This window comes from Benincasa hispida, chromosome 11 (assembly GCF_027475165.1).
Source record: "Benincasa hispida cultivar pf3 chromosome 11, pf3_genome.v1.1, whole genome shotgun sequence".
NCBI classification, from domain to species: domain Eukaryota; kingdom Viridiplantae; phylum Streptophyta; class Magnoliopsida; order Cucurbitales; family Cucurbitaceae; genus Benincasa; species Benincasa hispida.
In genome coordinates, this window is record NC_143488.1 from 71278985 (window position 1) to 71295977 (window position 16993).

At 28.6% G+C, this 16993-nt stretch overlaps 1 protein-coding gene across 1 annotated transcript; it reads right to left on the reverse strand.

Annotated features, from left to right (window-relative positions):
- Positions 1 to 4164: 4164 nt before the first annotated feature.
- LOC120091193 (rho GTPase-activating protein 1-like) lies at positions 4165 to 8359 on the reverse strand. The gene is made up of 5 exons (XM_039049097.2): positions 7371 to 8359; positions 6309 to 6429; positions 6076 to 6195; positions 5647 to 5877; positions 4165 to 5005 (listed from the first exon to the last, which is right to left on the reverse strand). The coding sequence occupies exons 1-5, from the start codon at positions 7778 to 7780 to the stop codon at positions 4382 to 4384; spliced, it is 1506 nt and encodes a 501-aa protein (XP_038905025.1). The 5' UTR covers positions 7781 to 8359; the 3' UTR covers positions 4165 to 4381.
- Positions 8360 to 16993: the final 8634 nt, after the last annotated feature.

The window sequence follows — 16993 nt, forward strand, 5'->3', positions numbered from 1 at the left end:
TGATTAACCCGAATCAAGAAGTAGAATCCTACATTAATAATGTTGTCATTTCAATCTTAAATGTTTTTGCATTTTTTTTTAAAGATTTTTATGAGTAGAGCTTAAATCTTTGATTTTATGTGGTTTTTAAATTAGGTTGGAGAGCAAATTGTTTGTATCAATTTTTTAATTTTTTTTTCTGTCCTAGCCATTAAAATTAATTAGAGTATTTTTTGACTGATTTTAATTCGATGGAGATTCATTCGAGCATAAAGTGAACACATAGTTTTGAAAATCTATTAATGGAAATAATGTTATTTCAACACTAATTTTTTATGCATTTTTGTTTACTTTTTTAGATTTTTATGCGTGAAACTTAAATTTTGATCGATTTCCATGATTTAGATTGATCATTAAATCTTTAATATGTATCAATTTTTTAATTAATATTTCTTTAGATTCTCAGCCATTGAAATAAATCACTTTTTTTCTAGATTTTAATTGGAGGAGGTTTATTTGATTATGAATAATTTACAAGGAGACTTGAGAATCATTTCAACCCTAAATCTTTGTGCATTTTTATTTAATTTTTCTTAAAAAGAAATTCTGAGTGAAACGATTGAATCTTGGGTTTTCATGGATTTAGATTGTGTTGGAAAGCAAATTAGATTTTTTTTCCTTTAAATACTTCATTTCTATCAATTCTTTTTTACATTACTTTTTATTCCTGACCATTAAAATTAAACTTGTAACTAAGAGGGTTTTTTTTTTATTATTATTAGATTTTAAATAGATGGAGATTTATTTGATTAACAAAGACTTTTTTTTTTTAAAAAAAAAAAACAAAAGTCAAATATCTTGTGAGTAGACATACATTAAAATGAAAGTTTTAGAATAGGATAACGAAGTAAAATACGTAAACAAAAATTGAATAAATATAATTTGATATGATAAATTAATTAAGATATTTCAATCGATGTTCGTACTTTTTTGTTCCTTGTATAATGAGACATTCTTCCTCTATTTTTCATTCTATAATATAATATAAGCTTTCTTTTATTTGTTTTCCAAACATAAATTTTTCTAATAAATAGAATAACTTTATAATTTTATTCATTTAAATAATATATTATTTGGAATTTAGTACACATAATCAAAATTATATACTTTTTAAATAAAAAGCAAAGGAAAATAGGTTTTGATGGAGGTTATATATATATATATATATTTGAAACAATGAAAAAAGGATTTTGATGGGAGGCTTTATATATATACACTTTTTATTTATTTATTATCATGGATTCACTTTGAAGAACTATAAATGAATCCATGCAATAATAATTAAGATGTTTTATTATGTACTTTTATATAATTTATTTCTTAATTTTTATTTCAATTACGTCAGATGTATTTTAATTTTATTCATCTGTTTAAGTTTATATTTCTTTTTTTCTTTTTATAGTTTTAAACTTCATACCAACTATTTAAATTTTAAATTCAATTATAAGTAAAATCATTTAAAAAAAATTATTTCCCTTTAGAGATGTCTAGATCGTAAACTAATTCGAAATAATAAACATATATAGTTTTAGACACTATTTTTAAATTTTCAATAACATTCAAAATATCTCATATTTATCGTAAACTAATTCGAAATAATAAACATATATAGTTTGACACTATTTTTAATTTACTTTATTTCATGTTAGATATTTACTAATTAAACTTAATGATTGAATCAAAATTTAATGTTAAAAAATAAATAAATCACAATATAAAATTTATTATACAAACCTACGTATAAAAAATAAGCCAAGTTCATTACTTCTAATATGATAAATGTTCTAAAACTTTTTTTGGGTCTTCGTAGTTCATATTCAAATATCATCTTCTTTTCATCTAAATTAAAGATCTTCAGGCCAACAAGAGCTTAGATCAACTAGCATCGTATGTATTGAGGATTGAGTGAAGTCAAGCACGCAACGCCGTGCACAGTCAAACAACCCTCTCTCGCAACTCTCCAATTTCGTTTTTGAAGATTATAAGCTCATACATTCAACATTCAAGAAGCTTTTTCACATTTCTTTAATCTTTACCGTTAGTTATTGTAACTACTTGTATCAGAAATTAGTATAAATCCTCATCATTTACAAAATTTTAGATACAACAACTACTTAGCTTCATTAATAAAACTATCTCCTTCCCGTGGACGTAGCCTTTAATAGCAAAACAACGTACATCGTTGAGCATTTTCTTCCCTTTCTTCTCATCGTCTACAAGATAGCTCGATCATTTACCATTTTTCTTCATACCGTCTAGAAGATCGATCGATCGTCTACCTTTTCCTTCAACAATCGTCTACATGATTGCATGTTCATTTACCTCTTCTTTCTGCCATCGACTACACGATTGCAAGACTCCTCTATCGTATACTCAAAGCACTCGCACATATCAAACAAGAAAGTATTAGGGTTAAAAGAAAATAAAAGAATACAGAAGGTGGAGAACGAGAGAATCAGAGAACAAGAGAGAGAAAGAAAAATTAATTTTGCAATAAACACCCATCAGAAAGAAAGTCATTCTTTCATTTTTCCATCAGACAAAGGACAGACCACGTGTAAGGCATCAACTGGAAAATCGTTGGCACCTAATAGCCAAGTTTTCTACCAACCAAAAAGATTTTGGGGCAAAGAACTGGGCTCTCGGTTTGGATCAGCAAAAAGGGCCCTTTATTTCATCATTTGGGCTAAAAGTTTCATCAATTCACAAAAGCAGGCCCAACAATTTTTGTTCTCTCTTTCGTAACTCTCCAGTTCCTTCATTCTAGGGCAAGCCCTTCCATCAATCGAGGAAGTATTGAAAGATAGATTTCACAATTCATAGGTGGACCACATTATTTTATGTTTATAAGTTACCAAAAAGATTGGCTTGTGCTTTTAAATCTCTCACCCCTATTTATACTATTAAAAAAATCTTCATAAAGGAAAAAAAAATTGATGTTTTTTTGTTTTTTTATAATAGAAGTGTGAGGAAGAATAACTTGAGGTAATTCTAATGAGCTATTATGTAAAATTAAAGTATACTTTTTGCTTTATTATCTTCATCATCCTTGTTACTCTACATATATAAAGGCTAGGTTACAAAAGGGGGAAAAATATGAACTTTTCCATTTATTTAAAAATTATCGACTCTTTAAAGTTGTAATGTAATTCTTGACCTTTCTGCTCTCTTTGGTATAAGGATTTGAGTAGAAATGATTTTAAATTACATAATTTTAAAATGACTTAAATTAAATTTTCTTGTTTGGATGCTCATAAGAAATGAAAAGAATTTGTTTAAATTTATTTATTTCTTTTAATTTTTGTCATTTAATTTTTAATTTGTTTATTTGATTTATTCAGGGAGTTTTTTTTTTTTTTTTTAAAAAAAATACTTTTTTAGTTGATTTCTTCTACAACCTATCTTCGACTAACATTGGAAGAATAACATTGGAAACTTAGTTTTAAAAGTTTGAAATCTCGGCAAATCCAACCCATTTAAAGTGGAATTTTTTAAAAAGAAAAATAGGATTTCAAGTCATAACCGATTTCAAATCCGTTATTTTTTTTTTTAACATATCCAAACATAGAAAATCATTTTAAATTCTAAATGATTTGAAATCCTCTCAAATCTAGAAGTTCAAAACATAAAGTTTATAAAAGTTTCTAGGATATAAATTGACATCTGAAACAAGAGTGACTTGAAGATTGTTGATGCCTTCTTTTTTTCTATCTTTATCTTCAACCCACAACTTAACGAAGTAGGTAGTAGGTCAAATTGGAGTCTATGTCAAAATCGACATTGAAACCAATTTGTATGAATTGAATCGGTTGGCCCGACCAATTCCAATTATTAAGGTCCTCTTTAATAACCCTTTGATATTTTGTTTTAAAAATGATGTTCATTTTCTTAATGTTGGTATGAATTTTGAAAACATTCCAACAAAGTTGTAACAAAACAAAGAACCAAAAGCCAAAAACTAAAGATTATCGAATGTGGCCCTAAATTAAATCGAACCAATAAAATCTATTCAACCTGAATTATTCGTAGAATTATACTTCTAAAAAGTGAATCTGGTAAGGAAAAAGGGTGAGAGGTTAGAGGGTAGTGAGTAGAGTATTAAGTAATATGAGGTAAAAGAAAAGGTAGAAGAAAAGAATATGTTAGTTAGGGCTGTCAACAATACAGGGTCAAGAAACTGCAACCAGAAGCACATTTTAACGTATAGATAAAAACTCATACACACCATCTCAACAGCAACAAAATCAAAAGGCCATATTTTAAACAGTTATCACCATTCCCCACCAGCATAAAATGAAAGAGAGAGAACCATACGTGATGCGTGTAATACCGTTCAGTTCATTCAACGCCAAGCTTCAGCTAGCTCCGTCCTCGAATTCAACCGCCCGACAATTCCATTTTTCTTGCCTGGCCTTTGTGCAGCACCTGTTGTGTGAACCTTCACTGATTCATTCACCTTCTTGGTGCCTTTCTTCAGATTCAAACTGTTCGATCGATCGAGGTTATTCTTTCTACAACTTTGAGCTGTCCTGACTTGGCTTGCGAGACCACTCTCCTGTTCTTCATTTATCAAAGAGTTTATTTCCGATACGATTTCGCAGGGACAGTTATTAGCTAGTGATTGGCTTCCCCCTGGAATGATGTTTTCAATGGAAGATAGAAGATTTTGTGACCCAGTTTTAGCTATACAATTATCTTCACTTGGATGAAGGGGGCTCTCAGAAGCAGGTTCTTCAGTTACAAATACTTGTTCATCTTCAGCTTTGTCATTCTCGACTTCATTTTGTTCGTCTTGATACAACTGTGATGCACTTTGGTGCCCGTCTTCATCTGATGGATTTATGTGCAAGACGGGAGGTGAATCGACAACAGAATCTTCTCTGTCCTTTAGTGTCTTCTCAATGAGAGTCTTGAGGAAGTTCATCACTTTGACTGCATACATCAAAGCAGTTAAAGGATCTGCCATCTGCAAGAACAGATGAATACTATTACACATCAAGTTGCACTCTTTCTATACCGTCATCGCGAGCAAATCAGAGCCTCGACCCCAAGTACACAAATGCGATAGGCATATGAGCCCCAAAGAAAACATGATTCATGCATCTAACAAATAATGATAAGAGCCGCAGCGTCCAACCAAAGAATATTTCACATAAGTTATGGTCTTTTCAGAGCATAATTACCCAGCCTATTATGATATCCAGTTCTTGACCTTCAAAATTTTCGTCATCTAATAACTGATGTCCCTTTAGTAACCATTTCGTTTTTTGTTTTTGATTTTTGAAAATAAAGCCTATTTGCTCTCATTTTCTTACAATGGTTTGCCTCTTTCTTAAGTACAGGAGTTGAGTTCTGAGCCAAATTTCAAAAACAAAAACAAAATTTTAAAATCTACTTTTTTTCCTCAAAATTTGGCTTGGTTTTTAAAAACATGAGTAAAAAGTAGACAACAATGCAACAAATTTAGAATTCGAAGAGATGTTTATAGGCTTAAATTTTAAAAAATTAAAAACAAAAATCCATATGGTTACCAAACAGGGCTTAAAATTTACAAGATGTGATCCTATCTAAAGTTCAAAGAAGGGATTAAAGAAATGTCATACTCACTTGAGTCATGTTGGGGGCAAAAACCATAGCGACATTACGGGCATTCATCTTGTTCTGATGTTCGAACTGCACGACATCAGCCATTAAGTTTACTGCCCAATCAAGAAGCGCAGCTTCTGTAGGGGGAAGGAGTCTTGCTAGCTCAGCACATTCTTCTTCAGTCTGCGCATCCATCACCTGTTCTGGTGAGAGGGAATCCAACACACCAGTTGGAAGTTCTCGAAACCAGGCCTACAATAAATGCGAAGTCATCTCAATATTCTTTCTATTCACTGAGTTAATTCTAAGAGACGAGATGATTGGCGAATGCATACAAGAGAGGCAAAGAATTGATGATCAAGGCATGAGATGACAGTTACCAATGGTTAATGATAGCATAACATAATCGTGCTCCAGAAAATTTGTCATTAGTCATGAACTATGTAGTACCTTAATAAGACCTGCCAAGCAGTGGACATCAACACCATCTGGTACCACACCTCGATTTAACTGGTCCCGAACGAATTCCTCTTGGCTGTTCCCAGCAGTAATCCTGAAAATTCCTTCTGCCTACAGGTTTAGATCAACAATTCATTTTCTACCCGAAATCATCAAATGACAAGAGGAAAAAATAAATAAATAAAATAATGATGATGATAAAAAAGCAATAACATTCTAGATACCTCCAGGCCTCCTTGAGTATACAAATGTTTCTGCATTAACAGGAGTATCGTGGGGACACTGTTTCCTCTCGAATCAAAGGAAAGCTGCATTGACTCTGTAGAAACACCAAAAACATTTGCACTGCAAATAAAAGAATTCATTGTCAAGAGGGGCAATCCTATTTATATCACTTGTACTAATAATAGTTTTGGTAAGATGGAACAGCAGAAAAGGAAGTATCAGATCTAGCTTTCTTTCCTACAACAGCAACCTAAAAAAAATTTCTACCTCAATAGGAACTCATTAGAGAACAATCACAGTCCTAAAAGCCCAAAAGAACCACACAGTGTAAAATCGACCACCTTAATAATCAAACAAAGCACCAAGGTAGAGGAATGCTTATAGCAAACTAAGCACAGGTTCTTCAAATTTTAAACAATATGGTTATAAATTGGTATATGATATATTCCCTGCTGAAAAAAAATGAAACATATCAAAAGTTAATCTTTAGATTATGTAAAGCCAATATAATACAAAACATATCACAATTAAGCACAAGACCATTAAATCCTTGACTGAAAGTATCAACTGGCTTATCATCAAGTGAAGATGAATTTAATACAAAATCATAGAGTGTCAGTAAGAGTAGAAAACAGAATATGTTATATAGTGATTTAACCATTCTTCCCTAAGCCAAGTTCATACACATCACATTCATCTATAATTCAATTGAACTCCAAAAAGAACAAAAGGTTTATTCCCCTCAACACAATTATTGTTCATAAACAACAGAATAGGTGATAAATAGACCAATCTTCATAAACTACTCCAATCATTCAGAATGATTCTCTTTGAGCTTTACATGTTCACGGTTCAAGCTTCAAGATACAATGATTTGACACAGAGGATTAAAGGAATATGAACACAAGTTGAAGTCAAAGTTACATAAATCATACAACCCAAAACTCAAAATCAAATCACAAACAGAATTTCTTCCATCACATCCGTTATCTAGTCCACAAAATCATGAATAGAGAAAAGAAAAAATTACAAAACCAAGACATGGGTTAGAGATTAAAGACCTTGCACTAGGAGCTCTTCTAGGAACTTCAAGCTCAAACTCAACAGGCAAGCCAAGGAAGCCATTGAAACGATCAAAGGTAACATGGGCAACATGCCTAACATTAGAAGGCCATCCAATTTCCATTGAAGAAAGGTTTTGTGCAGCAGCAGCTCTAGCACTTCCACTACTAGTACTTCTACACCCAATTAAAGACTTCCTAAAAGCAGCAACCAAAAATGTCAATAGAGACAGCTGATCTCCCTCTCTGTCCCTTTCTTCTTCTTCTTCCTCAGAACCCAAATGAAATTGAAGACAATGGTTTATGGTGGGACTGTTAATAAGGGTATGTGGGTGCGGACCATCATTGGCTGTGGAAGAGCTTGAAGATGAAGGGAAGTGAGATGGGGATCGTTGGATTACGTCTGTCATTTTTAAAGAAATCCCAAAGAAACCCAACAAAAAAAAAGTAAAATAAAATTAGTTGAGTTGGGGGAAAGAGGAATTGGTCTTTGATTTCGTTAACCCTTTTTTGAAAGATTAATTTGGGTCTACGAAAAAACTAAGATTTGGGTATGGAAAAAGAAGAAGAGTTGGATTGAAGAAAGGGCTTGGGAAGGTAAGACGTGACTATCATCACTTCTCTCTCTCTCTCTCCCTCTCTCTCTCTCTCTCTCTCTCTTTATGGTGTTTTTAAAATTGTTTCTTCTATTGGCTGGCTTTGGAGGAATGAAGAAGCAAACAGAGAGAGAAAATGGTAGTTGAAGAAGAAGAAGAAGAAGAAGAAGAAGAAGTAGTGAGAGAGAGAGAGAGAGAGAAAGAAATTTGAGAGAATTTGGATATTTTTCTAATTTTGAAAGCCAACGATTTGCAAGCGAAGAAGAAAAGGACCTGTTTCGTTCTGGGTAGTGGTCTACTGGTCTTCTTCCTCCTTTGGCTTCTATCCTCGAACAAAATGCCACGCCTCTATTGCTATTTGTGTCAATTCCACTATCCTTTCAAATTAAATCTACGGATAAAAATATTATTATTCGTTTGTTCAACAAAACAAGTTAATGTTTATTATCGTTCAACTAAACTCAATTTTACATCGGATAGAATTTTTAATTTTTAATTTTGATGTCTAAAAAATGACTTTTGTATTTGTAATTGATGATTTTATCCATATTTAAATTGGCTTGTTTATTACTTTATTTGACTTTGATGCGTCATAAATTCTTGGTTTATAAATCAATTTTAACTGTTCAATGACTTGTTATGAGACATTTTTTTTAGAGAGGAAACAATCACAATTTAGGCTTTGAATGGAGGAGAGGTAACTTATAAAGGGTAAAATATACTTTTTTTTTTGTCTATAAAATTTGAATTTAGGTTATTTTTTGTCTAGATTTTCAAGTCTTGACACTTTTGATTTTGAATTTAATTTTTATTTGATCCTTGAGATTTCAAAAATAACATGTTCAGTTTCAAAAGTTTGAATTTTATTTTTGAGATTTGAAATTTGTTTATGAATGATGTCTGAGTAGAGTTAATTATAAGTTCATGTGACTTCGCCATTGTAGATTTTTTATGAGTTGAATTTTATTTCTTATTTTTCATACTCATTCAAAACAATTTCCAAATATTAGGGATCAATTAGATATCAATTCCAAATCACATATCACCGAACATTACACTTTTGAAACATCAAAGACAAAAAGGAAATTAAATTCAAATCTCAATGATCAAAAGACTAATTTAAAAACTTGGAGATTAAATAAAAACTAATTTTAAATCCTATGGACCACGAGAGTATATTTGGCCAACTATAAAAGTGTTTTGAAGTTCAATAAATAGTAGGAACATGCAAATATTTGGATCTACAGTCAATAATAAACATCCACATTGTAATGATCTTTTTTGATAATTTGTCTCTGAGTAGGAATAATAAGTTAGCCATTAGATATTTTTTAAAGATTATATACCAAGTAAACACACTATTAGAAGGGTTTTTTTTTTTTTTTTTTTTAAACTTGTTCGCGCTTTTTAAAGTTCAACAACTTATTAAGAACCTATTAGAAAAACGTTAAAAAGAATTCATTAGACACTTCAAAATTCATTGCTCAAACTTGTATCTTCAAGTTTAATCGAGTGTAATTAATTTGATGTATATATTTTTAAAATTAAAATAAATATGAGTGATGAAGTAAAATTTATTGAGTATTGATGAAAGAAAAAAAATTAATATTAGGGAGTGGAGTTAATTTTTTTTTTTTTTTTTTGGAAATGTATTGTAATTAAAGTGTGGGGTGGAGGAATTGAATCTCAAACCTTGAGATCGATAGTATGAACACATATGTCAGTTGAGCTACGCTCTTGTTGGCAGAGTGGAGTTAATTTTGATTGAAAAATTATTGTTAATTAATGTTTATCTCGAAGGTTAGCCTAAACCTAACCATTTAAGCTATCTCTTTTTTTTTTTCCTTGAAAAATTTCAATTTACATCTAATTTTGAGAGTTGTAACAATTTAAATATTAAATTTTTGTGAGTTTATAAATTGAACACTCTCTTTTCCATTTAGTTTAAAAAATATTATGCAGAATATATAGTTGTTTCAATTGAACTTTTAACTTGCTATAAGTGAATAAATTTAGTTTCAAATGTCGGATTAATAAGACGACATATAAAAAATTGATAGAAGAAATCTAAAATGATAGTCTAAATTGCTTCGTTTATAAAAATTTATAGATTTAATTGAAGTTTCATAGAATGAATGGTGTAAACTGATACACTTATAGACATCAAATGGGTCTTAATAAAAAGTCAAATAGTTATCGAACAGAACTTTAACCTAATGTATAAACATCAACCCAAACGTTAGAAGTATAATGGTTGTTAGATATTATATTAAATTTGCTTTCACCTATGATTTTAAGCTTTTAATCAATTAATAATTTAAGTTGATATTATAGCATTTTGATTCAAAATGTCTTGTGTTCAAACTCTAATATGGGAGTATTAAATACTATATTAAATTTATATTCACTCATTTGAGTAAACGATGATTTGAGAATGTCAAAGATTTTTTTCACTAAAATTGAAAACATTTTCCCATTGCAGCCAAGTTGTTCTTTCAAGAATGCTTATAAATTATATATATATATATATATATATATATTGGAAAACAAAGTCGTTCGTTTCGAGAAAGGAATTGAGTGATGTTTTAGCCTAAATGTAATGGTTGCAATAAGTTTGTATATCCAAACAAACAATAGTTAAATTAGGTTGGATTTAGTGCAACCAATATATTATAAAGAGAATTTGTATACTAAATTGAATTATTGTGATTTTAGCTTATTTGAACCCTAACGACTCCTATATTTTTATATTGGTGAGTCACATTTTATTAATAGGGTGATCAAACAATTTGGTCTCCAACAAAATATTTCATTATAATGCAAATTATAATGCAATACTGAACCATTACTGTATGACATCGACCTAAGAACTAGACATTGGTATGAAAAAGTTGCACATTTGGTAGTGCGATGACACTATCGTGCAAGGTTTATTGCAACGGGTATCCAATTTGGTAATTTGATAGGAATGGAACTCAAAATTACATCAATTGATACAATATTATTACAAGGTGCTCGTTACTCGTCCGAGAGCAGTTGTGGATCATCTGGTACATAATTAAATATTGTCTAATTATTTTTAATTTAAATTTATTTTAAACATTGTCTATTTTTTTTATAATTCACAGAGATCAAACAACAGTTGCTGATCTAAACCAGGTCCTTACTATATGCAGTAATAACGAGAGGAGGAGATACATTATATGTACGATATACCTATTGCTCCTCCACCAGTTTCTAGGTGTAGGGGATGTGCTCGAGTTCGATGAGGTCAATTACAATGTGAAAAAATTACCTCCTATGACGCTGACACAGCCAGATTGATTATGCTAGTCCGATGATAATGATGCCACCTTTTAGTTTATGATTGTCAGCTCATTATCTTCATACATGCATGGACATGGGCATGGTCGTGGAGAGCATAGCGAATATTTATACTATGAAGCGTCGGAAGATGTACAAGAGCCACCCGAGCAACATCAAGAGGAACCAGAGCAACCTAAAATTCAAAATCGACGACGACAACCAGCTCGAAATCGACACATCATCCTCATGTGATACATTGATTTTTATTATTATTATTTTTAGATGAATGAGAAACATTAAATTGTTGTATTGATATGAACATTTTAATTTACATTTTATAATTTTCCGATTATGAACAATAGTTGAATATATGGAAGAAAAAAAAGATTGAGAATTTGTTATTTTCTATGATGTCTCTTAAAGTTAATTTTATTTATTATTAAGAAATACAGTGGTAAATTTTTCTTCTTACTAAGAAATAGAACGGTAAATTTGCATATGATACTTTATTTAGAGAAGGTAAAGGATCAATATTAAAAAAAAGAAAAAAATGGTCAAGTTGTTCAAAACTCGACCATGTGTGGTCGAATTTTGAACACTCGACAAAGAACGTTCGAGTTTCCTACCCTCACCTACATCAATTACAAAAAAAAAAAATCGTACAAATCAAATCTCAAAACTACCATATTTCTCTAATAACTTTCAAAACTATAATATTTTACTAATTATTTATAAAATCAACAATATTCATCTAATTTTTTCCATCTATAAGTCTATATATCATAAACTTTAACATCAATATTAAGGGTTAATAGATATCTTCGTTATTAATAAATACCCATAGAACACTAAAAAAACCAATTTATTCATTTTATAGGCTAACAACAAGATTTATAATAAATCTATTTTTGAAAGTAAGAACAGATTAGTTATTAATTTAAATATTTTTTTATAGTTTCTTTTTAGGAAAATTGTAATAGATAACAAAAGGAATTAATGTAATTAAAGTTTTAGCACCAGATTTTTAACTTTGCAAATATAGCATAAAAGGTAGATTCGTCTTCTTTCTTTAATATTTCAATGTTATCCTTTTTAGTTTTATGTTAATATTGATTTTTTTCCTCACTTCTAAATACTTCTTCATTAAATCTCATCTCATCTTGATCAATCACATCTTTTTTTCAACCTTTCAATTTCTTTACCAATCATCATCTTTTTTTTTCTCTCTCAATCATCATAAATTTCATATTTTGCAATTTTACCCTCATGTCATTTTTTTCATATATATATTTTCAAATTCTATTTGATTTTACCGGATTCCTTTTTAATTTTTATATATTAATAATATATTAGACATTCACCGTTATATTTAAAGTATATTAACAATATATCATATATAATACAATTTCAAATATATCACATATCAATTTTTTTTAAGAATATCACTACATATCAAAATTTTAATATCACATATCAATTAGCTTTCAATTTTACCAATAATATCGTATTCTAAATTTTTTTTATCAATAATATATAACAAAATATTAAACAAATTTTAACTATATCAACAATATATAAGTACACATCAAATAAAAATATTAAATTTTCAAAGTGTAACAGTATAATAGAGGTAAGACATGAATGTATAATAAATATTTGAAGTAATACATGAGTTTATTAGTTGTTGATCTAACAATAATCAAGATTAAATAAGTAATTTAGTTTGAAATAAACCCATATGTATTTCATTTTATAAGCATGATATTCCAAGTATATCAACAGTATATTAAGATAAAAAGCATAAACGTATCAAACATCAATATGTAAATATTTGAAGTAAGACAAAAGTGTATCAATAGTATATCTAGCATCAATCAAGCTTAATTATATACATTTTTTTTTTCTAATAATACAATAAGTCATTTCAAGTATATTATTAATGTATCGATAATATATCATTAATTGATTACCTAACTAGCTAGTATAATAGTTATGAGGACTTCATCTATTAACATATTAACATTCCAAGTAAATCAACCAACTAACAAGCATCAGTTAACAAGCATGTGAAAATTTCAACTGCATCGTCATTCTATCTAGCATCGATCAACAAGGATATTAAAATTAAAAGTATATCAGCAAACCATCAAACATCAATCAACTTTCATGCATATTAAAATTTATTTGGGTTGAATACCTACATGTTTGTGTAGTTTCACTTAAGAATATTTTGGACATTTTTCAATTTCTATTGGCTCCGAGCCTTTCTTTTTTACTATGTTTGCAAAGAAGAAAAATTAATGACACGCTATCAAATTTTATTTTCTTCTTAACTAGACTTGTAAGCTCCCTTTATTTTTATTTACTAAAATATCAGTCATTGTCGAGATTTTATCAATATACGAAACGATATATCTGTAAAATTGAAATTTTGATATCAATATCGATCAACATTGATATCTTAATCATTGTTTATATCATACATCTCATCATCTACTTGACTTTTAACTGATCAAATAATTCTTCTTTCATCTCGTAGGTTCCATGGATAACTATTGCTTTTTAATTTAGTTTTCTATTTTTAGAAACTTTGCTTGTTGTCCCACAATATTTATAGTATTTACTAAGATAATTAAATATTTTTTTAAAGAAAACATTTGAATTCCTAGTTGATATTTAAAAAAAAAAAACAATTTTAAAACTACTTTTCTAAAACCACTATTGGAAGTACAAATATAGTTTGTATAAGTTAAAATTTAAATAACCCAAAACATTACCATTATCAAAGAAGTCTAAGTTTATTTAATTATTTTTTTTAACTTCAACGAAATTTATTTTTGTTTAACCTTCTAACTTCTTGAACTTAAAAATATTTAAAAAAAACACTAAATATTAATTAAAAAAAACTTTTAAATTAAGAAAGGCCATCTCGATGCTTTTTTAAACTAAAGAAAAATATTAAATTTTGAAAGAAAAACTTAAATGCGAACTTCTCATCTAACATTGAAAATATGAAATATTATTAGAAAAGAATAAGAATAATTGTATCTCAAAATAAATAAATAATAACAATAATAACTGTAAGTAACATTTAATTAAATTTATAGTAGAGAAGAATGACAGGTGGTGACAGAGGGAGATGAACTAAATAACCAATCCGGCGTGGCCACCTGTCCATAGAACTGTCTTACAACGATGTCTTATCTGAATTTATAGGTGACAAAAACTGTAGAGTCGGGTGGGATCCTCTGCTTCCAAGACCACCAGTTTCACATCTCCACGTCACATCACATCCCTCCATTTCATCAACTCTTCTATCAATCTGCGCCTGCTGGCTGCCCTAATAAACATAAACTCAATTATTTTATTTGGACCTTTTTTTTCCCCTTTAATTTTTATCTCTTTCTTAATAAAATCATAGATGTGTTTGAAAATTAGCATGTCTCAATCAAGGATGCAAGATAAGCTTTAATCATATGTGTGGTGTCTATAGTAATGGACTATAGCTAACTAACTTCAAATAGTATGATCTACAACCTAGGCTAAGTTTACGTAATAGAGTTGTATTGATAGATCAATCGTAATGGACCATAATTTTAAATATAATTGAATTTTTTTTTATCACGTTTACTTAGAATTAGGGGTGCAACAAAAAAAAAAAAAAAAAAATTGGCCCAATGGTTAGATTTAGTTTTTTTAATATAAAACTGGTCATATTGGTTTATATTTGAAGAAAACAAGATATATATATATATATATATATACATACATACATATTAGTTTGGATTAATTTTTTTATTTGAAAAATCAATCAAACGAACCAAACTAACGGTATATATACCTTAAAAATAAACTCTAACATTATGTATCTTTTAGTATTTTAATTATTATGGTGCATATATATATGTGTGTTGTTTTAAAAAAAAAGACCAATAATTATGGCTCTTATAAGTTTCTTATTTAAAAAGGTGCCAAGAAAAAAAATAAAAATATCAAATTTTAATCTATATGTAGACTGAATATCAATTTGAAATTAGCAAAAACCCAATACAAAATAAAAGGATAAATGAAAATAAAATTTGGAAGAAAAAAAGAAAATACCAAAAATCTAGATCAAGCTGATAATGAATCGAATCAAATAAAAATCAATCCATTGGTTAAGTTTGGTTCTTGGTTGGCCCCAAAACTAACCAATCGAACCGACTATCATTCTTACTAAGAATTATGAATATGTCACATTTATTGTTATGTTACTTTTTAGGTCAAATAATAACAATAATAATAAATATGACAGATTTATAATTTTCATGTTATAATAGTAATAATAATGGTAACGATAACAGTAATGATATCAACGTAATTTCAAAACTCAATTTGGATTGAGCACCCTCTGCTCATTAATCAGTTTGCGTTTTTCTATTATAAATTTGAAAGTATGTTCCAAATGTCAGTATGGATACAAAACACAAATAAACAACACCAAATTTAATCAATTATGACTCACATTTTTAGATTATCATTGATTTATTATGTTTTTTTTTAAAGATAATCATGACCTAATTTGTCAATGGAATTTTAGACAACCATTTAGTATTTCTATTTGTTTTAAGATTTTATTTCTTAAAAGTCAAAATATTATTAATTCAACTTTAAAATCTGTCTGACGTCACATTGAAACTTTCACATAGGTGAAATTTTTATACATGTAAAATATAATCTAATTAATTAATGAATTATAGATAAATGAATCATTATTAACTAATTTTAAATAATTATTAAATAAAAATGTTGTTGTGAGATGGAGTAAAATTAGTTAATATTTATCTATCATATAGAAATAGTTGTCTAATTTGTCTCATCATTAACAATAAACAAACATTTGAGATATGTTAGGTACTTGAAAATTAATTTGAATATTCTTTTTCTCGAAGAAAAAACACAGAGTGCAGTAAAAAAAAATTACTATGATCTCCATAGGGGCAAAAAGTGTATTAGATATACCAACTTTTTCTCTCTTTCTCTTTTTTTTCTTCCATCTTATTCTTCTTCTACTTATTATTATTGGGAAACGGTTTTTAATGACAAAACTGTTATATAAACAATTTTACCAAAAATATGAAAAAAATACGTAACCTTGTAAATGGTTTTAAATGAATCAATTTACAAAAAGGGAGAAAAGTAATGGATAAAAAAAAAAAAAAAAAAAATTCTTTTTTGCAACTTGAAGAAAGACATATTTATAGACTATTCGTGGCCATTTGAATAGTTACGTCTCTTCTTCAAGTTGGTTAATTCCGAAAAGACATGTTCATATGCAACTTTACATAAAAGGTGTTCCAACAAAAATTGCTGGAAATATTTTCAAATATAACAAAATGTCACTATCTATCACTGACATTTTTATATATTTGAACTAAATATATAAAAACAATATGATAATTTGATAGGTAAATTTATTAGGTGGTTTAAATTTTTAATATATTTAAATGAGGATCCTTGGTAGAAAATTAATCATTTGAATGAATTTTTTTGTAATAAATAAAATATTTAATAAAAATTCATATAAATTCATCTAATTTAATTATTTTTGTATTAAAAAAAAAGAACGTTTCGTGATAAACAACTCAATATCAAATTTCCTGTGAAGAATCTTGACCCTAATTGAATGAAAAATTAAAAGAGGACGGGATGAATATGGAGACGTCATCTCCTCTCCCTACT